The sequence below is a fragment of the Bos grunniens genome, chromosome 6, assembly GCF_055505025.1.
Source record: "Bos grunniens cultivar Pamir isolate PY7600 chromosome 6, Bosgru_T2T1.0, whole genome shotgun sequence".
Classification (NCBI taxonomy): Eukaryota; Metazoa; Chordata; class Mammalia; order Artiodactyla; family Bovidae; genus Bos; species Bos grunniens.
The window spans coordinates 74774721-74796689 of record NC_141170.1 but is presented as its reverse complement, the minus strand read 5'-3'; the positions used below and the strand labels follow the sequence as shown (position 1 = coordinate 74796689).

The 21969-nt window shown below is 40.6% G+C and overlaps 1 protein-coding gene across 8 annotated transcripts in view; it reads right to left on the bottom strand.

The window, feature by feature from the left end:
* Positions 1-21969, bottom strand: part of PPARGC1A (PPARG coactivator 1 alpha) — a 716069-nt gene that overhangs the window by 311344 nt on the left and 382756 nt on the right. For 4 of the 8 annotated variants that reach the window (XM_086406254.1, XM_086406256.1, XM_086406255.1 and 1 more), the window contains one exon: positions 16579-16744. The exons of the other annotated variants lie outside the window; for them this stretch is intronic. In XM_086406254.1, coding sequence (XP_086262380.1) covers positions 16579-16744 — 166 coding nt within the window. The remainder of the gene's footprint in view (positions 1-16578; positions 16745-21969) is intronic. 8 annotated transcript variants of the gene reach the window in all.

The window sequence follows — 21969 nt, the reverse complement described above, 5'->3', positions numbered from 1 at the left end:
AGATGTTCAGTTCCATTTTTTTCCAGAAGGCATCCCTCCAGGAGTCCTTAATCCTTTTGCTCTGATCTGGACCAGCTTCTCTTCAGGCATTCAGCATAGCTGACACCCTAGAGTTACCTTCTGCCATCATCCTAGGAATATCCTTTGTCTCTCTTATTTCTTGGATCCCATATTTTCTTCCTTCTTGATTCACCTTCTTGTTTATTATGGTGCACATCCTTTAGTAGCTTTCTGAGAAAATAGTCTGAAAAAATCTTATTTGAATAACTTTTACATTCACTATATTATGTAATCCTATAAGATGCCTCCAATTTTACTCCTGTAACAATAAGGGGCAATAGCAAAGTATGGACCTCTAGGTTGAAAATCAGTTAAAATTTTGAATATCATCCTCTGTTCTCATCTAACTTCAAGAGGTAATTTTCAATGTGATTTTCAATTGTATGTAACCTGTTGCTTTTTTTCCTGAAATCATTTAGTAAATTTTCTTTATTCCAAATGTTCTGAAATTTCTCAGTGATGTGTCTAAGGGTGTGTGTGTGTGTGTGTGATCTGTTATTCTGGCATTAAGTAAATGGATACTTATATTTATAAACTGAAGTCTTTCAGTTCAAGAGGATTCTCTTATACTACTTAGCCTACTTCTTTCCCTGCATTTTATCTGGTATCACTTTCAGAATCTCCTCTGGATTTTAGGCTTCCTGAGCTGTTCATCAAATTTTCTTGTTTTTCTTCTTTCTTATTTTCATTCTTTTTGTCTTTTTATTTTAACATAATTTGTCAGAGATTTTTTTTCAAATGTGTTTTCTAATTCTTCTTCCAATTAAATTGTTTAATTTCTGCATTCATATTTTTATTTCTAAGAGCTTATTCTGGTTTTCTGAATGTTCCTTTCCATAGTGGCCTGTTCTTATGTTTTGAATACAATACATTATCTTACCTCTCGAAATACAGATTGTTTAAAATATTTTCCTCTGGCCTGCACTGCCTCCATTTGCTTCAGTTATTTTTGTTTATCTGTTTCTGTTTTAGCCTGTCTTTTTCATGCTGGAATGTCTGGTCATTCAAGAGAAAAACATCCAAGGTTGACTGGAAAAGAGTCATAGGTAGTGGGCTTTACTGCAGCGTGCCATGGAGGAGAGTTGACCTTTTCACAGGATATATTTTCTGTTGGACTGGTCAGTTTTTCCAGGAAGGAATCCTTCTCTTTCCTCTCCATCAGAGAATAAAACAAGCCACCAACACTTTGGAAGAGAAGACAGAAAACTGTTGTCTCACTGTTCTGTATGCAGACTTTCACCTGAAACCTTCTTATTTTCATATTATTCATTACCTGTCTGTCCACAGTGCCCAACTGCCCTCAAACCCAGATCTTTGCTCAACTCTGTTAGGATGAACACTGTTTTCTCCCCTCACTGAGTAAGAGAAGGGATCTGGTCTCTTTGCTTTTTCCTTATCATCTTCAACCTGTTCGTGTATTTTCTATTCTACTCCTCACCCTCACCTTCTAAGATACCCACACATCCAGTTTCTGAGCATTTCCAAAATTTGGCAGCGCCTAACAGCCTGCTTTTTGTTGATTCTCTCCCAAAAGCTTAAATCTCACTATTATCTTAATGCTGTGCCAAGTCAGATACTTTTCGTTTATTTTCTTTCAAGCTTTCAAAATCCAGTAGACATTTCTTCACCAACGTCATCTCCTCTTTCATTCTCTTTGTCCTTTAGGGTTTAAATCTTTTTGTCTTTATTGTCTTTTGTTGTGTCAATTACCTTATTTAATCTAAAGTATATTATTTAAGGTTTTCATCTAATATTCTATCAAAAGCACTTCCCCCTACAATAAATATAGAAAACAATATTTAATGACTGCATCATAGTGTGTTTTACAATCAACCTATAACTGAAAATTTAAATGAGCCAAACTTATTATAAATAATATCAAAATAAACATCTTTTTATATGAAGTTTTACCTTTATAGTAAATTCCTTAAAATCTATTTCTAGAATAGTATTAAGTTTTTGAAAATTTTTAAGCTATTGGTTATATGTTATTTATTATATTATATAGCTAATTTCCAGGAAAGTGACAATAATTCACACTCTCCCCCAAAGGCAGAGACTAGTTACATGGGATGCATTCCATCCTCAATAGTGTCACCAACGTAATAGCTTCTCAAAATCGTTACAGTTGTCTCTCATTCTATTGTAATTTTAATTTCTCTCCTGGCAAATGTGATTACAATTTTTCATGTATTTATTGGTAACATATAGCTCTTGTTAATTGTTCATGGATGAAACTCCTTTCAAGTGGAATATTAGGTTCTTACTTATAATCTCTTAATTTCTTAAATATATCAAGCCATTTAGACCAGAGTCATTAAAAAATATTTTCCCATTTTATAATTTGTTGGGTTTTTATTATATTTCCAACATAGAGAATTTTTAAATTTTTACATAATCAAAATGATCACTCTTTTCTTTTATGCCTAGAAATCCTTATTGTTCCAGGATCTGATAAACATTATCCTATATTTTCTCCTTTTACTTCTTTTGAATTTTTTACATTTTATTCTTTCTCCCTGGAATTTAATTTGTAGTCTTTTCTCCTTTCAGTTAACCAGGTGGTTCAACACCAGTTCTTACAGAATTGTCAGTTCTCCAACTACTACGTAATCTAGCCTTGACCACATCTATATACTAAACACTTATTTCTACCAGAGTCTTGTTTCTAGTCTATTTCAACCTGATTGGTCTATTTATTCTTACTCCGGAACATCCAAAAGTTTTAATTACCATAACTTTACAGTACATTACAATATCTACCTGAGAAAAGCCTGCTTTACTGATCTTCTTTTAAAATATTTTTTAGCTCTTTCATTCTATTTACTATTCAAAATTAACGTTAGAATACTTGGTCAAGTTTCCAGAAAACAACAGCAGTAAAATGATTTTGACTAGAATTACATTAAATATGTACATTCATTTGGTAAGAGCTAACACCTTGACAGTATTTGCTCTTCTTTTCTAAGAAAACGATTCCTTTTCCATTTATCCAAGTCTTCTTTTATGCCTCTACTAAAGTTGTACTGTTTGCTTCATACAGAATCTGTGTTATTACTAAATGAATTTATTTTTAGTTTACATTTTAGTGCTATTTTGAATGATTTTAATCTTCATATTTTCCAACTGGTTATTGGAAGTACACCAGAAAGCTATTAATTTTTGCACATTATTTTCTGTTGAATCAACTAACTCAACTCTAATTTTCTAAAACAATTTTTCAGTTTTGCCAAATACTTTGCTTCACTATATAGATATTAATTTTACCTGATCATATACTTTTTTGTCTCTTTTTTTCTATGTCTGATTTCTGTCCTGTGTATGAGTAAGCTGGCAGAAATGGGATTGTGAACAGCATTGTCATAACCATGGTCTTAATGGAAACCCTTTACAATGGGAATAATAATTGCTGGCTTTTACTGAGTGTTTTCTACATGCCTGTCACTTTGCCAAAGGATTTGAGTATATTATTTCCTTTAATCTTCATAATCATCTTAGAATAAAGTTACTACTGTAATCTCATTTTAAAGGTAATTTTTAAAACTTTAAGGCAGAAATATATCCAAGGTTATTCAACTAGTCAATGGCAAAACATAATTTAGCTTTACATTGGTTTGACTTCAGAACTTATGCTTACAATACAACTAATATTACAGTCCAGAACTTCAAATATTAGTTGGTGATAGGAGTTTTTAAGGATGACTAGGAGATTTTTTGAAAAATTTTTGGTTGAGAAAGGAGTTGGGACAGAGGAGTGGGTTTATTATAGGCAGATGAAACAGATGTAAAAAGTACAGTAACAATGCAAGAAATGGGCAACCATAGTTCCTCAAGTTAGGTGTGAACCCCAAAACCAATTACTATCGAAAACAGTATATTTCAAAGACCAATGCATCTAAGAGTTTACTGTTATTCCCACAAAAATAACAAAAGCTATACTCTGTGACCTCTTGGCCATTTCAGTTTCCAAAAATTTCTAAAGAAAACATCTGGTCTCAACAGCTCAACTCTTTGTGTCACTGAAACTTTGATTCACGCAAAAGGTGGGATTGAGGTGATTCATGTTATTCAAAGTCTAGTCTAGTCAAAGCTGTGGTTTTTCCAGTAGTCATGTATGGATGTGAGAGTTGGACTCTAAAGAAAGCTGAGCACTGAAGAACTGATGCTTTTGAATTGTGGCGTTGGAAAAGACTCTTGAGAGTCCCTTGGACTGCAAAGAGATTCAACCAGTCAATCCTAAAGGAAATTAGTCCTGAATATTCATTCAAAGGACTGATGCTGAAACTGAAACTCCAATATTTGGCCACCTGATGCAAAGAACTGATTCATTAGAAAAGACCCCGATGCTGGGAAAGACTGAAGGCAGGAGGAGAAGGGGATGACAGAGGATGAGATGGTTGGATGGCATCACTGACTCGATGGACATGAGTTTGAGTAAGCTTTGGGAATTGGTGATGGACAGGGAAGCCTGGCGTGCTGCAGTCCATGGGGTCGCAAACAGCTGGACACAACTGAGCGACTAAATTGAACTGATGCTATTCAAGTCATATGTTGGCAAGAAGCTGGGATGCGGGAGACAGTGGACTTTCTTTTCCAATGTGAAAGGAAAGAAAAAAAGAATCCAGCAATACTCAAAAGTCTTTACAGTGCTACAAAAAATTATGTATTTCTGCAGCACATCCCCGGATTATTGACTGTGTCTGGACTCTCACCATTGCAAGAAGCCATTGCCTGAAGCGTGAGGCATAGCATGGAGAAATATGAATATCTTGCTTTTTCACCAGACATTTTCATTGTTAGGCTTGGGGAGGGGCGTGCTTTCTCAGAAATGACTACAGAAAAGTTTTTAGCTTTAAATATCACCCTTTTCAAGGAAGAGAACAACCAATTGAGGCTAATTAAGTATTCATTAAAGAACACAATTTTTTTACAAGCTTCTCAAAAATTCACTCTTGACTAGTGAACAGAGAGAAAGAGGGATCTGCCTGCATAAGCACAGCACTGCCCTTCAGACTCAAGTCCTTGTCCTGGCCCTGCTGGGCAAGGCTTTTAACCCATCAGCCCTCAGTTTATGCATTTGATGACTGGTAATAATAACACGGTTGCCATTTCCTTCATAGAGCTTCTATGAGATTGAAAATGCAGTATAAATGGATATGTGCTTCTGAAAACTGAAACACGCTTGACATGTGTAAAGAAAGATCCAACAGTTTCCAGGACGCGCTCCCTATAGAGCAGTCATATTTATTGCTCACCCGAGCTCCTCTGAAAAAGACAAACACTCATCAGCAGTAATAGAGTTCTGCAGAGCACCAGCCCAGTTCCATTTCAATTCAAAGCCCGGGAGGCAGCAAACTTTCCATCCAGGCACTACCCTCTCAAGTCTCCAGTAAATTTGTCTGTTTCCCCAATATACGTGGTGAGGATCTGAACAGCAGCATCAGGCTATGTCCAAGCAGATTAGCCTATCAGGCGGAGATAATTACCATTTAAAGGCTAAAGAAGAAATGACCTATTTTACACGGACTCTGTGAGAGGTGCTGGGGAAAGATGCTGTGTGACCCCAGAACTACTTTAACTCAAGCTTTGGTCACCACATGGCACCGTCTTCCCCTCATTCCCTTTGGCCAGTCATTTCTTTATATACTGTGCAGTGGCTCTGTGTACTGGGGACTGAGCTTAAATTGAGCTTGAGACAGGGGCCATGGAATGATTGAGGAGTGAATTAGATAGAAAATTGCAGCTTTTGTGCCCTAAGTGAGAGAATCACTGCATTCACCCAGCTGCTACAACTTGAGTATTTCCCACTTCTTTTGACATTTTTTTTTTTTTAAACCAGGGAACTTGATGTAAAATGTATTTGTCTCTTTAGAGAGTCCAGAGCTGCCTTCTTTTAAGATCTGCCCTTCACATCTCGAGTTTTCTGTAGCCAGTGTCAGCATGGATTGGGAGCGATGTGAGCCAATGCTCATGAAAGAGTTCCAAATGGGAAGAGTCTAAGTCTTAAATCCTAAACTCAGTGTTCGCTGGGTCCCCATCAGAATAATCAGCCATGAATACAGCACACAGGAACACAGGAAGTCAAATGTAAAAGGCAGAAACTCCACAGGGAGAATTTGTTTCTCACCTTGGTTCTATGGGTTTTACACAAAACTGTTCCCTTCCCAAGAGGTGCTCAAAATTGAGTCAAATTTGAAAACTGTAAAATCCCTGGATTCATTTATTAGCATGGGTTCATCCATGCATAAGCACAATTGGCTGTCCTAGAACAAGCAGATGAGGGCACTTGCTATACACAGCAAAGTTGATTTCAGTACACATGACTTAAGCCTGCCTCATGCCTGGTACTGTGCTAAGCCCTGAGAGAAACAGGAAAATGAATAGGATTCAGATTCTGGCCTCCAGGGATTGATGCATAACTCGACCCAAGACAGAGTAAGAAAACTCCTAGAAGAGAGATCTCAAATGCTGTGACTTTTTAAATAAAATCCCCATAAGCATGGATTAGGTTAAGGAAATGGCTCCATTCACAACCTAAGGCCTCCTCCAGCCTCAGTGCTCATAACACCCCCTGACACAACAAGCCACCTGCCATCTTCCCAACACACGCCAAATGCCTGTTCTTCTAGTTCTTTATTCACAAGCTTCCCTATGACTAGGATACATTTTCACCCTCCTCACCACCTAGAAAGCCCTTACTCTGAGGCAACTCCATCATCTGTACAATAAAAATGAACAAGAAAATGTCCGTCCAAGGTTTCTCCCTGCCTTTCACATCAACGATATGTGAATTTAAGACGTGCATCCAACAGTCCACTTCCTGTGAACCATGAAGTCATTCCTGATGCCCTGGGACATGATTCCTCTTGCTTCTCTGAACTTCCATCCCACATGCTCAGACTGCTATCAGAGCACGGAATGCACTGAACTGTCATTAACTGTTTATTTATTTGTTCATCCTTCTGAGTAAAGTGGGTACAATTAGGGGGCAGGATCTACATCTTATTTCATTATTATTTTCTTTAGCAAAGAGTTACATGACCAGAACTAGGCAGTGACCACTATTCTAAGTGCATTACATGTATTTATCCATTTAATCCTCACAACAACCCAATGAGATAGATATTATCATTATCTCATTTTGCCCAGGAAGGAACTGAGACAGAGAGGTTAAGTAATGTGTTCAAGGTCATACAGCTGGTAAGCAGTGATCCATGATATGAGCCAACCTCTTAGTGTTGCGTTAGGCTGTTTTTACTTATTTTTGCCACCTCAGGACGTTGCCCAGGGGTCTAGTATTTAAAACCCCTGGAGCTCAATAAATGTGCATTCGCTGATTAAATAAATGAGCAGATGGCCACTACTGGTTAGCCCTGGCTAGATCCTCTTGAAAAGTTCTAGACTACAGAAGTTAAGGTAATGAGCAGATCTGGAGAAGCTTCAGAGAGACTCAAGAAGATGGAAATGAAGAATTATGCCTAAGGGATTTAAGGTGCTTAGCCATGAGAAGTAGAAGCTGAAGGCTGCTTTCATAATGATCCTCAAGGCCAGAAAGGCTGATTCCTGAGGACAGTGACTGAGTTGTTTTTCTCCACCTCCAGGGAGGAGGAAGGAGCAGGACTGGTCCTGAGCTGCAGCGGGTACGTAAGGTTTAAATCCACCACAAGGAAGAATTTCCTTAACCCAAGAATCATTTGTTAGACCCAGGGATGAGTTATGGAGAGCAGCTATAGAAGGTCATCTGTTTTCAGCTTTTTGGACTTGCTTCTGCTCAGAGTGAAGAACATGGGGGTGAAAACAAACAATGACATGTCATCCCAAGGTCTCTTTAAGCCTTATAAATCGATGACATTTGAATCCAAGAAATACATCAAACACTGTACGTTCCTGGACCAAATGAATGAATGAGTCCCAAATAATTTGAAAAGCAACAAAAAGTTATAACCAGCAAAAAAGGGGTCTTCTCAAACATACCACTGTGCCAGAAATCTAACAAGGGAAGAAAAAAGGAACTTGTTTTCTGAGAAACCTACACTCTTACAGTTTCTACATTCATGCCATTTCTTGCTAGGTCCATCATGTGCTGTGTGCTTAATTGCTTAGTCGTGTCCAACTCTTTGCGACCCCACAGACTGTAACCCACCAGGTTCCTCCGTGCATGGGATTTTCCCAGGCAAGAATACCGGAGTGGGTTGCCATTTCCTTCTCCAGGGTAGGTCCATCATACCCTTGACATAAAGGTAGAACTGGTCAGTCTATACCCTCAGGTGCTGACTTTACCCCATCATCACAATTTGCTCATTTGATAGGTGACATTAGTATCTTAAAACAGAATTCTCTAAATATTGAGTAAACTCAAAATATGAACCACTCTTCCATCAATTCCAATGCAAGGTGTACCAAACATGAAGAAATGAATCCTTTCCTGAGAGCAGGAGACAACCTCATACATACTTCTTTTTCATTTCCACATGGAAACTGAAATACAAAATGGAAATGGTATCGGAAGGAAAGGTAGAGAGTAACAAGAAACCATTTGGAGAGAACAGGAACTTGCCTGAGGTCACACATCTAAGTCTAGTAGCCTTTTCCCCATCAGGCCCTCTAGTTTCCCGGTCCACTCTCTCTCACACATCATGGCCGCTCAGCACTGAGGCAGCCTTACTAGAGGCCGCCTTCATCACATGCAGCCTCTTTGGGGAGCCTATCTCACCTTGAGAAACTCAGTCTGTCAGCCTTAGGAGACCCATTGAACTCATACAAGAATCTGTTCTCTCTGCCCCAAGTAGAGCATAACCATCATCAGTAAATCAGTAAAGCCCAGATTCTAACTCAAGGTTTCCCTGCTTGCGTTCCTTCTTAAAAAGCTGGCTCCAGTGTCATCTTCTCTGTGAACTCATCCCTGGGCCTCTGTGTTGTGCCAAGCCGCTTCAGTCATGTCCAACTCTTGGCAACCACATGGACTGTAGCCCACCAGACTCCTCTGTCCATGGGATTCTCCAGGCAAGATTACTGGAGTGGGTTGCCATTTCCTCTTCCAGGGGATCTTCCAGACCTAGGGATGGAACTTGTGTCTCTTACATCTCCTGTATTGGCAGGTGGGTTCTTTACCACTGGCACCACCTGGGAAGGCCTAGCTCCATGGCCCCCTAGCTTCATGCAAATAGACACAATCCTAAGGAGCTTCCAAGCTCTGGATCCAGGCTGCTTTGGCCTAGGTTCCATGGACTAGCTAAGTGATCTTAACCTCTCCGACACTTCCTCATCTGCACAACGAAGATACAACTCATATCTCTAATACCATGATGGTGAAGATTCTATGAGTTAATAAACGACAAATTTTTAAAACAATTCTTGGCACAAAGTAAGCTCTTGGTCATTGTTTAGTATTTTGATACTATTACCTTTCCAAATTTTCTGAGTCCTCATGGGGTTTTGTTCATCTTTCTAGTATAAAATACTATATTATTCATATTTTTTATAACTCTCCTCCAGTATTGTGTTAGTTATTATCCACCCCATCCTGAGCCCACAGACCATCTTCTTTTCTGGCAGTCTCTGTTCAGATGATGTCACTTATATCCACTTAGCCACCCTGCAGATTCATTTTACTCTTCACACACCCATCCCCTGAATCAATCACCAAATCCAGGGGCCCACTTCTTCTAGATATTTCCAAATCTGCCCTTCCATCTCCATCTTATTTCCACGGTCCTACCAATCCTCAATTAAAGTGGTGAAACAGCTTCTGAACTGGTTTTCTGGCCTCCAATCTTGTTACAGTCTAATTTATCTTCCGCATTGAAGCTAGAATGATATGTCTCTAAAAAATTATTGAGCCCTATCTCATGCCTCTGTTTAAAGCCCTTCGATGACTCTCCACTGCTGTCTGAAGATGTTTGGTCTGACCACGCAGGAACTTTCTCACCTTCAGACTCACCCGCATGACTCCTGCCTCACCTTGAAAGGCCAGCACCAAAAGACAACTGGCTCCTCCTGCCTCTGATAAGTTCTCCTTTGGCCTTAATACTCTTCCAAGTTCTTTGTCTGGCTTACGTCCTTCTCTTTGTTTAATTAGTGCCAGCATCACTGCCTCTGTGGGTCCCCTTAGACACTGGAAACCACTCCTGAGTGCTTCTGTGACACACACAGCATTTTTTGGCTCTTCTCAAATCATAACAACCTGCTGTGCTCTTTCCACCATGACCTCAAGTTCAAAGGCAATGTCTCCAGACACTGTCTGACTCACTTAAGTGTAGATGTGCTTTATACACAGTACCTGTTCAGAGAACTTTGAATGGTTGATCTCATTAAATAGATGATAGAGAGCACCTAACACATACAGCACATACCATGTGTGTGCATGTGGGCGTGCAGGCTGTCACTTCAGTCACGCCCAACTCTTTGTGACCTTTGTAGCCTGCCAGGCTCCTCTGTCCATGGAGATTCTCAGACAAGAATTCTGGAGTGGATTGCCATGCCCTCCTCCAGGGGATCCTCCTGACCCAGGGATCGAACCCGTGTCTCCTGTGGCTACTGCATTGCTGGTGGATTCTTTACTATTAAGCCACCAGGGAAGCCCCATAGCACACACTATGGGGCACTAAATAGCAGACGAATGGATAAGAAAGCTGTGGTACATATACACAATGGAGTATTACTCAGCCATTAAAAAGAATACATTTGAATCAGTTCTAATGAGGTGGATGAAACTGGAGCCTATTATACAGAGTGAAGTAAGCCAGAAAGAAAAACACCAATATAGTATACTACTGCATATATATGGAATTTAGAAAGATGGTAACGATAACCCTGTATGCAAGACAGCAGAAGAGACACAGATGTATAGAACAGTCTTCTGGACTCTGTGCCTCTTGAGAAACCTATATGCAGATCAGGAAGCAACAGTTAGAACTGGACATGGAACAACAGACTGGTTCCAAATAGGAAACGGAATACGTCAAGGCTGTATATGTATATACTGATGTATAGAACAGTCTTATGGACTCTGTGGGAGAGGGAGAGGGTGGGAATATTTGGGAGAAAAAAAAAATAAGTTTCCAAGGCTTATTTCACATTGTCATCTTTGAAACAAAGCTTTGCACTGATTTTTCAGTGATCAAATTTAATTTTCGTTTAACTACACCAGCACTGGTATCTAGTATGCTAAATATGATGACATTTTTAACATTGTGGTCAACTTGTTAGGTATAAATAACAAAACCAATAGAAATACATGTTCTAATACATAGAGGTCACAAATAAAAAATATAAAAAAAAAAAGGCTGTATATTGTCACCCTGCTTATTTAACTTATATGCAGAATACATCATGAGAAATGCTGGGCTGGAAGAAGCACAAGCTGGAATCAAGATTGCCGGGAGAAATATCAGTAACCTCAGATATGCAGATGACACCACCCTTATGGCAGAAAGTGAAGAGGACCTAAAAAGCCTCTTGATGAAAGAGTAGAGTGAAAAAGTTGGTTTAAAGCTCAATATTCAGAAAACGAAGATCATGGCATCTGGTCCCATCACTTCATGGGAAATAGATGGGGAAACAATGTCAGACTTTATTTTTTGGGGCTCCAAAATCACTGCAGATGGTGACTGCAGCCATGAAATTAAAAGACGCTTACTCCTTGGAAGGAAAGTTATGACCAACCTAGATAGCATATTCAAAAGCAGAGACATTACTTTGCCAACAAAGGTCCGTCTAGTCAAGGCTATGGTTTTTCCTGTGGTCATGTATGGATGTGAGGGTTGGACTGTGAAGAAAGCTGAGCACCAAAGAATTGATGCTTTTGAACCGTGGTGTTGGAGAAGACTCTTGAGAGTCCCTTGGACTGCAAGGACATCCAACCAGTTCATTCTGAAGGAGATCAGCCCTGGGTGTTCTTTGGAAGGAATGATGCTAAAGCTGAAACTCCAGTACTTTGGCCACCTCATGCGAAGAGTTGACTCATTGGAAAGGACTCTGATGCTGGGAGGGATTAGGGGTGGGAAGAGAAGGGGACGACAGAGGATGAGATGGCTGGATGGCATCACTGACTCAATGGACGTGAGTCTGAGTGAACTCCGGGAGTTGGTGATGGACAGGGAGGCCTAGCGTGCTGCGATTCATGGGGTCGCAAAGAGTCGGACACGACTGAGTGACTGAACTGAACTGAACTGGGAGAGGGTGAGGGTGGGATGATTTGGGAGAATGGCATTGAAACATGTATAATATCATATGTGAAATGAATCTCCAGTCGAGGTTCGATGCATGATACAGGATGCTCAGGGCTGGTGCACTGGGATGACCCAGGGGAATGGTACAGGGAGGGAGGTGGGAGGGGGGTTCAAGATGGGGAACACGTGTACACCTGTGGTGGATTCATGTTGATATATGACAAAACCAATACAATACTGTAAAGTAATTAGCCTCCAATTAAAATAAATAAATTTATATTAAAAAATAAATAAAAGAAAAAATAAAAATAATTATTCTAAGGACTTTTCATAAATGGACTCATTTAATAGTCACAACATTCTTATAAGGTAGCTGGGATAATTATCTCTATTTTATAGGTGAGGAAACTAAGGCATAGAGAGGTTAGAAACACTACCAGTGTGGCACAGTTAGAAATTGATGACACCGAGGTTAGAATCCAGACGTCTGGGTCTAGATCCCATGTTCTTAACCTTTATACCACTGCTCCTGTCAGATAGAGCTACCATGATAAATACAGGTATCTAAACAGACACAGATAATATATTCTATTCCAGTTCTACATAGGGCAAAGGTGAGGCATTGGAAATTTATAGAAAAGTCATCCAGGAAAAAGGAAGAAAGCTAAACAAAGAGATCACCATCCTTGCTCCTTAATAACCAGCAGTAGAACTCAGGGCAGTCAGCCTTCCTCAGCTTTGGTTCTTCATGTGTAAAATCAGGGCCTTTGGGCCACATTACATTTTAGCTTTCTTCTGAATCAAATTTGCAGTTCCCTTCGGTTAGGGGAACATCATCAGGGCTGAGTGTGTGCCAGGCTTAGTGCTGAAGGCAGAGGCACAGACACAAGCAACATGCCTCTCTGTCCTTGAGGAAGTTGTCCTCCTGTTGAGGAGACCTTGGTGGACAACACTGAGAGAGGAGTTCACTGCCAGACCACTATTACACTGGTTGTTTTAAAGGGGACCACCCCAAGAGAAAACACTATCATGAGAAATGAGCCATTTGTCCCTCCATAGTATCTTTCTTTTTTTTTAATTTTTTTAAATTTATTTATTTTGATTGGAGGCTAATTACTTTACAATATTGTATTGGTTTTGCCATACATCAATATGAATCCACCACGGGTGTACACGTGTTCATAGTATCTTTCAACTGACTATTATCCAGCAAATAAGCATCTGTACCTCCTCACATCCTCTCTACAATGCCCCACTCAATTGTAATGCCTTGGTTCACAACTGAAGAAGCAAAGATGCTTAAGTAAATCTGCCAATCATCCGATGGTTACCTGATGAACTAAGCCCCCACCACCTCATTTCACAACTTCTCCCAGAGTTGAAGTGGGCTTTAAGCGTCAGGAGTCATGACTCTGGCAAAGCTGCTCTTGGTATTCCAGTACAGGTTATAGGCTTAAACGGATCTTTAGATTTACAGTTGATTTGAGCAGTTGCATCTAGTTCATTTTCAAGTTTGTGGATAAGGTGGTTTATTTAAGGCAAAAAGCATCCAATTAAAATACATTCTGAATAACTGAGTGAGCAAGGCATTTTTGCCCAACTCTTAATTTATTTAAAAAAAAAAAAAGCCATCAGGGGACTTCTCAAGGACCAAATCCCATCACGTCACTGAGAGATGAGATAGTAAAATATTTTTGATCAAAGTATAATTTGGAAATACATTCTGAGAGGCAGCCTTAACAAGAATCCAGGCTTTGGGGCCAGTCCAACTTGGATCACATCCCTTTTCATCATCTCAAGTAGCTCTGCAACCCTTAGCATGTTCCCTAACTCTGCTGAGCCTCATTTTCCCCATCTGTGTAATAGGAATAAGTAATATCTGTCTGTTAACATACTTGTCAGAATTAGAAACATAGCTTAGGGCCTGGTAGAAAGTAAGGGTTAAAAAAATAAACTATTGAAAACATTTTATTAAAGTCTTAATGATTCAGAGACTGATTATTCCATTAGAAGATTGTCATGCTTTTTCCCTTCCTTCCTCTTTCTTCCTGCCTGCCCACGTCACAGCTGCTCATAAGCTATTATTCCATGAGATAAAAAATGAGATAAAATTCAATTCAGATGGCACAGCACAGTGGAAAGAGCACAGGCACTTGAGTCAAACAGGACTGGACTTGAATACTAGATGGCTTTGGACAGGTCATGTAACCTCCTTAAGCCTTAATTTCTTCGTCTGTAAAAGGAGGGTAATTATATCTACCGGCTAGGTTCCTTAGGAAAGAGTACACACACACATACCTGGCACTGTGATTGGTAAATAACAGTTAGGTAAAAAAGTACTGAATCCGTTTCAATAAGAAATGCAGAATTAAAGCTAAACTGAAGCTTCAGGATCAATTACAATTTGTAAAATGTCTTCAACTCCATCACTACCATGAATGGCCAAAAGAAGTCACTCTCAGGATGAAAGTCTTACATCTAATGCCATTTGATGCCATTTGATTCCATTTCCTCCTTTAGGGACAGCTTGAGTGTTAGCTGAAGTGGGGAGACTCCATGCTTGGGGACCCAGCATGGCAATACAGATGGCTGGACAATGTGGGCAGCAGGCAGACCTCACTGTGGGTAGAGCTCCAGAAGCAGTGAAGCAGGGGCTGATGCACCACAATATACAATGCCATGCATGGTCAAGAGACAGAGAGGCCAAAGGAAGCCTAGGATGCCCTTCCGATAAGCATGACCTCCAATATCTATAGAGAGAACTTCGGTTACCATAGTGGAAATGACATTGGTCAACTTGTACAGGATCACATCTTTGTAGGTAATAAGCATAGAGAACATTTTCGTCATCTGCCTTTGACTAAGCTAAAGGTCCATGGGATAGGACCATTGATAGGACACATGCTTTCTTACATAAACATTTGGATTTCATGTTCCTAGTTTAAATATTTTGTCCACAGAGATCTCTGAGTCATCTCCTCACATGCTTCTTCCCTTCATCCCCCTCTGAAGACTAGAAGATGCCAGCTCTTTAAAGGAAAGCACATAAACAAAAGACAAAAATCCAAAAGTCACATCAACATACCATAAAATATCTGAATATCTCTTTAGACCCCCTGGGGACCAACCATGTGACATTCTCAAAGTAGCACACAAAGATTTATTTGTATGCCTTCCTGCTTCCTAAATAACGCACCCACTCAAAGTGGAAGGACTCCAATTTCATGACAGTCTGGAGGAGGTTTTTTTCTGAAGCTCCTTCCTGAACATCACATAGCTTAGAACAGAACATACCTGTCAATATCAGTACTACGTTTCACAGAAATTTCTATTGCAAAGGAGACTCTTAGGAAAATTTTCTCGTTTTATAAAAAGGGAGAATTATTTTTAAAAATTGATGTTGAGAATCAACTCGTCCTGAATCACCACTTTTGTAAGAAACTGTCTGCTACAGACAAAATGGAAAATCACAGTTGCACTTTATTCAACACCACCCATAAGAAATGCTTCATGCACGGAAGTGTTCTTTTTCCATAAGGCAGCAGCATTAGAAAAAAAAGCTCTGGCATCGCTCTTCAATATTGTTGTCTAATTAAATGGCAATGGAGTGGATGCGTAAAAATATGCATTAGAGGTGTGTAATGTGTAATGTGAAGAAGAGTAATCAAAGCCATTCAACAGGATTTAGGAAGGGATTTCAGTTGGCAGCTTACGAGACAGGAGCATATAATTTTGCTAATTTGAAATAGGTATTGTAACGTATAAACATTACTGCTTTGCATATTTTAATGAAAACTGCCTCTACACCAAAATGAATCCTTTAGCTTGAACTTTCTGCATACCACAGAGCTTCTACCTATTATGAGTTCAGCATAAATAAGAAAGGCACACAAGCCACATTAAAAGAATGGCCACCTCATTAAAATAGGTTAAAACCAAGCCCCTTATTCCAAGCTACTATAACACTATAAAGTAAGTGTGGTGACAGGTGTTGTATTAAATTTTTATATTGCAATGAACTTGTACTCACACAAACCAAATCTTCATGCTTTCTTTGATATACACCTGCAACTTGTTAATTCAAGGGCCTTTATTAAGAAAGTATAAATTTAGCAACATCTATAGATTTGTAAAACTCTATTAGCTTGCTCAAGAATCTACAGGAAATTCATTTGGAATCTTATGTGCATGGTTTACAAAGAAATGGAAACTAATGATGACTTTTCCCAAAAAGATATGCCTAGAGACAATGCATTTGTGCAAACAGACTGATGTGAATTACCCAGACTTGGGCTGAAAGAGATGAGAGAGTGATCTGGAGCTGTCTGGAGCTGAGCACATCACTTACCTGCCAGCTCGCTTCTCGCTGAAGTCCTTTTTTCCAGTCTTCTTCCAGTCTAGGGGAGGTCTCATCCATTGCTGATGCTGCTTGCACAAACTGGATTCGCCAGTGGCTGTTACTCTTTCGTTGCAAGCCTTTACCAAAGCAGCAGCGAGGGCAGTTCAGGGGCAGACTGTCATGGAGAAAATGCCATGCCAGAGGATGAGGGATCAGGCAGGAAGAAGCCACGCGGGAACAAATTTGGGATACATGGGGCTACCCTGACAGCTGCCAACTGGCCAGGCAGAAGGCCAGCTCAGCCACTGAGCGTCCAGAGATTAGGAACAACCAAGCTCCAGGGCCAGTGGACAATGGGTCATTCTTATGCTTCTGGCATAAAGGTCAGAGGAGGGAAGTGTGAAGGCATGCTCCATGACCTAGAAATATGCATCTCTTATGTGCACTCTTGTCTTTCTCTCATCCCCAAACACACACACACACGCACACACACATAGCAGAATTTGCATTGTTCTGCAGGGTTGCATCAGTGGGTCGGAGTATCCTGGAAGAAATAAGCTACTTTACATAGAAGCAACACATTTCATTTGAGCACATCTTCCCCCAACACAGCATGAATCACTCAGCAGCCAGTAAACATGCATAATAGCAAGTTCCATTGGGAGAAAATAGACTCATTCCTGTAGTTGAATCCTGAGCATCTATAGTCCCTCGTCTTCCCCCTCTAGGAAGTTCTATGACAGGCATTTAAACTGACCTCATGGACCTTTAGGCAAACCATTAGCTAAAATGGCCAGAGGCTTCAGTTGGGATGGACTCTGGTGTCTCAGATGGTAAAAGAGTCTGCCTGCAATGTGGGAGACCCAGGTTCGATCCCTGGGTGGGGAAGATTCCTTGGAGAAGGTAATGGCAACCTACTCCAGTGTTCTTGCCTGGAAAATCCCATGGACAGAGAAGCCTGGCAGGCTACAGTCCATGGGGTTGCAAAGAGTCGGACACGACTGAGCAAATAACGCTTTCACTTTTCCTCAATATTTGGGGCTCAGTGAAGCCAAATCCAACCCAACTCTGCCCTGTTTTGTTACTATTTCTCACACAGAATGATACTGTCTCCTGCTGTTCAGAATTCATCACCTAGAGTTTTAAGATAGGCAGCTGGTGTTACTGCCAACAGTACCTACTTTTTCCCATTAAAACGGTAGTTATCAAATGACTGCACAATAGACTCAACCGGGAAGATTGTGAAAATACTGTTACAAGAGCCTTATCCCTAGGGATTCTGATTTAACTGGTCTAGTATGGGTCCTAAGACCCTGTCATATTTTTTAATCCCACTGGATGATTCTACTGAGGACCCAGGACTACAGTCACAAAACTCAGAGTATCATTTAAAGTTTCTCTAAACTAATCAGTTGGCTGATGCCTGAATCCCCAAGATCCTGCCAATACCCATGTGAACAGTTTCTCACCACCGACGATGGTAAACTGACTACCTCCCAAGACAATCTTGTTCCATGGTTGACTGTTTTGTCCCACAATGAGTTGATATTCTTCTCCCTGCACCTGCCATGGCTGTACTTCATTAGATGTACTTCATTGTACTTCCATGGCTGAACTTCATTCTGTAAAGAATACTAAAACCTTTTCTGTAGGACAACCCTTCAGATATCTAAAGACAGTAGCAGCCATGCCCTTAAGCCTCTGCTGAAGTGTCTCCTTCACATTAGAACTTGCAGGTTTCTTCCATGGAATATGCAAACCATGGAATATGGTTCAGTAACTTCTCCATCCTTGATGTCAGCCTCAAATATATATTTGACTGTTTCTAGTGGTAGTGATTCTAATACTCCAGAAATGATTGCAATATCCTGCTATAATCTACCATTGCACATACAGACTAACAATCACATGCCTTATTTTTAAAATCCCCATGCTAACCACCACCATAATTATAACAGCAGCCAGCATTTACTGAGCATAGACCTCCATACCCGGTACTGCAAGTTTTATTAACCTTACATCATTCATCCTTTATGAGCATACTATGATGTCATCTTTTGCTGCTGATTTACAGATGAAAAGTCCAAGAGAGACAAAGATGTTTGCCTGGTTATAGGCCAGGGGGTAGCCCAGCTACTGAGGCCTGCATTCTCCATCCCTGCTTTGTGCTAGGCAGCCCCTTTCACTGATGCAGTCCCAGGTCCCACTGGCTATTTTGACAACCACATCTCGCTGATATGGTGTCACAGTTAATTAGTACACTGAGCTTTGCTCTCATCTTCAGATTATATATGAACAATTATATATAGCCAATTTATATAGGCTATAAGTTGCCATATACAGTCCTAACTTGCCATTATTATTGTAATACGGAAGAACCTTTTGTATTCTATCACAAGTTAATCACTAAAGGGATGTTGCCTATAAGATTAAATTATACATAATGGCCCATCTCTGGGAACCCAGGTTCCCGTAATGAGCATTAAGCTAAAATACCTTTGTTTAGCTCACAAGAAACATCCTCACCAGGTCTACCTGTGGATGACTGAGAGAGGAAGAAATTAATATTATATACCCCTCTAGAGGCTGATGGGAATTGGGGGGTGTTTGACTTTACTCCCGCCCCTTTTAACATAAAAGAAGCCTGAATTCTAACTCAGGCAAGATGGTTCTTTGGGGCACGAGGCCACCATCTCCTCAGTCTGCTGGCTTTCAGAATATAGTAGTTATTCCTTGTCCCAACAACTCATCTCTTGATTACTGGACTGTTGTGTGGTGAGCAGTATGATCTTGGACTCGGTACATTATTCTTTTAATAATTACAAGACTGGAGGTGACAGAATTCCAGTTGAGCTATTCCAAATCCTGAAAGATGATGCTGTGACAGTGCTGCACTCAATATGCCAGCAAATTTGGAAAACTCAGCAGTGGCCACAGGATTGGAAAAGGTCAGTTTTCATCCCAATCCCAAAGAAAGGCAATGTCAAAGAATGCTCAAACTACCACACAATTGCACTCATCTCACACGCTAGTAAAGTAATGCTCAAAATTCTCCAAGCCAGGCTTCAGCAATATGTGAACCGTGAACTTTCTGATGTTCAAGCTGGTTTTAGAAAAGGCAGAGGAACCAGAGATCAAATTGCCAACATCCACTGGATCATAGAAAAAGCAAGAGAGTTCCAGAAAAACATCTATTTCTGCTTTATTGACTATGCCAAAGCCTTTGACTGTGCGGATCACAATAAACTGTGGAAAATTCTGAAAGAGATGGGAATACCAGATCACCTGATCTGCCTCTTGAGAAATTTGTATGCAGGTCAGGAAGCAACAGTTAGAACTGGACATGGAACAACAGACTGGTTCCAAATAGGAAAAGGATTTCGTCAAGGCTGTATATTGTCACCCTGTTTATTTAACTTCTATGCAGAGTTCATCATGAGAAACGCTGGACTGGAAGAAACACAAGCTGGAATCAAGATTGCCAGGAGAAATATCAATCACCTCACATATGCAGATGACATCACCCTTATGGCAGAAAGTGAAGAAGAATTAAAAAGCCTCTTGATGAAAGTGAAAATGGAGAGTGAAAAAGTTGGCTTAAAGCTCAACATTCAGAAAACGAAGATCATGGCATCTGGTCCCACCACTTCATGGGAAATAGATGGGGAAACACTGGAAACAGTGTCAGACTTTATTTTTCTGGGCTCCAAAATCATTACAGATGGTGACTGCAGCCATGAAATTAAAAGACGCTTACTCCTTGGAAGGAAAGTTATGACCAACCTAGATAGCATATTCAAAAGCAGAGACATTACTTTGCCAACAAAGGTTCGTCTAGTCAAGGCTATGGTTTTTCCTGTGGTCATGTATGGATGTGAGAGTTGGACTATGAAGAAGGCTGAGCGCCGAAGAATGGATGCTTTTGAGCTGTGGTGTTGGAGAAGACTCTTGAGAGTCCCTTGGACTGCAAGGAGATCCAACCAGTCCATTCTGAAGGAGATCAGCCCTGGGATTTCTTTGGAAGGAATGATGCTAAAGCTGAAACTCCAGTACTTTGGCCACCTCATGCGAAGAGTTGACTCACTGGAAAAGACTCTGATGCTGGGAGGGATTGGGGGCAGGAGGAGAAGGGGAGGACAGAGGATGAGATGGCTGGATGGCATCACTGACTGGATGGACGTGAGTCTGGGTGAACTCTGGGAGTTGGTGATGGACAGGGAGGCCTGGTGTGCTGCGATTCATGGGGTTGCAAAGAGTTGGACATGACTGAGTGACTGATCTGATCTGATCTAATACCTTCCACTTCACCTCTAACAAAACAGACAAAAGCAAGACCTTTACTTGCTCAGCTCCTCTCATTTATTAAGAATATGTGGGTGCTTCTTCGGAGGTCTACCCTGAAAGGTAAGAGAGAACAGCCAGAGGAGAAAAGGTCCAGAAATTTTCCCCAAAGACTAGACTCAATGGCAGTCTCACAGATCACCTAGCTCTTCCCTCTTTTCCTCCAAATTCCATCAACAGGACTCCATAAGGAAAACTAGGGGCAATCAGTTTTATCATTTGAATCACATCAGATCAGATCAGATCAGTCGCTCAGTAGTGTCCGACTCTTTGTGACCCCATGAATCGCAGCACACCAGGCCTCCCTGTCCATCACCAACTCCCAGAGTTCACCCAGACTCACGTCCATCCAGTCAGTGATGCCATCCAGCCATCTCGTCCTCTGTCGTCCCCTTCTCCTCCTGCCCCCAATCCCTCCCAGCATCAGAGTCTTTTCCAATGAGTCAACTCTTCACATGAGGGGGCCAAAGTACTGGAGTTTCAGCTTTAGCATCATTCCTTCCAAAGAAATCCCAGGGCTAATCTCCTTCAGAATGGACTGGTTGGATCTCCTTGCAGTCCAAGGGACTCTCAAGAGTCTTCTCCAACACCACAGCTCAAAAGCATCCATTCTTCGGCGCTCAGCCTTCTTCACAGTCCAACTCTCACATCCATACATGACCACAGGAAAAACCATAGCCTTGACTAGACGAACCTTTGTTGGCAAAGTAATGTCTCTGCTTTTGAATATGCTATCTAGGTTGGTCACATCAGGGTATGTTAATTTCAGGGTAATTGAATTAGTTCTTGTGGAAGGTGGGATACAAGTGGTTGAGCATATTCTTTGGAGTCAGATCAAGGTGTGAGGAGCAGCCCCATTATTACCTGGCTCTATATCCCTGGGCAGGTCACCTAACACTTCTGAACTCTAGTTTCCATGTCTGTAAAAGAGAGGAGGATTCATTTTGATATTTGGCAAAACTAATACAATTTGTAAAGTTTAAAAATAAAATAAAAATTAAAAAAAAAAAGAGAGGTATTATTATCTCAAGCTTACTATTGTTTATCCATATCTAATTC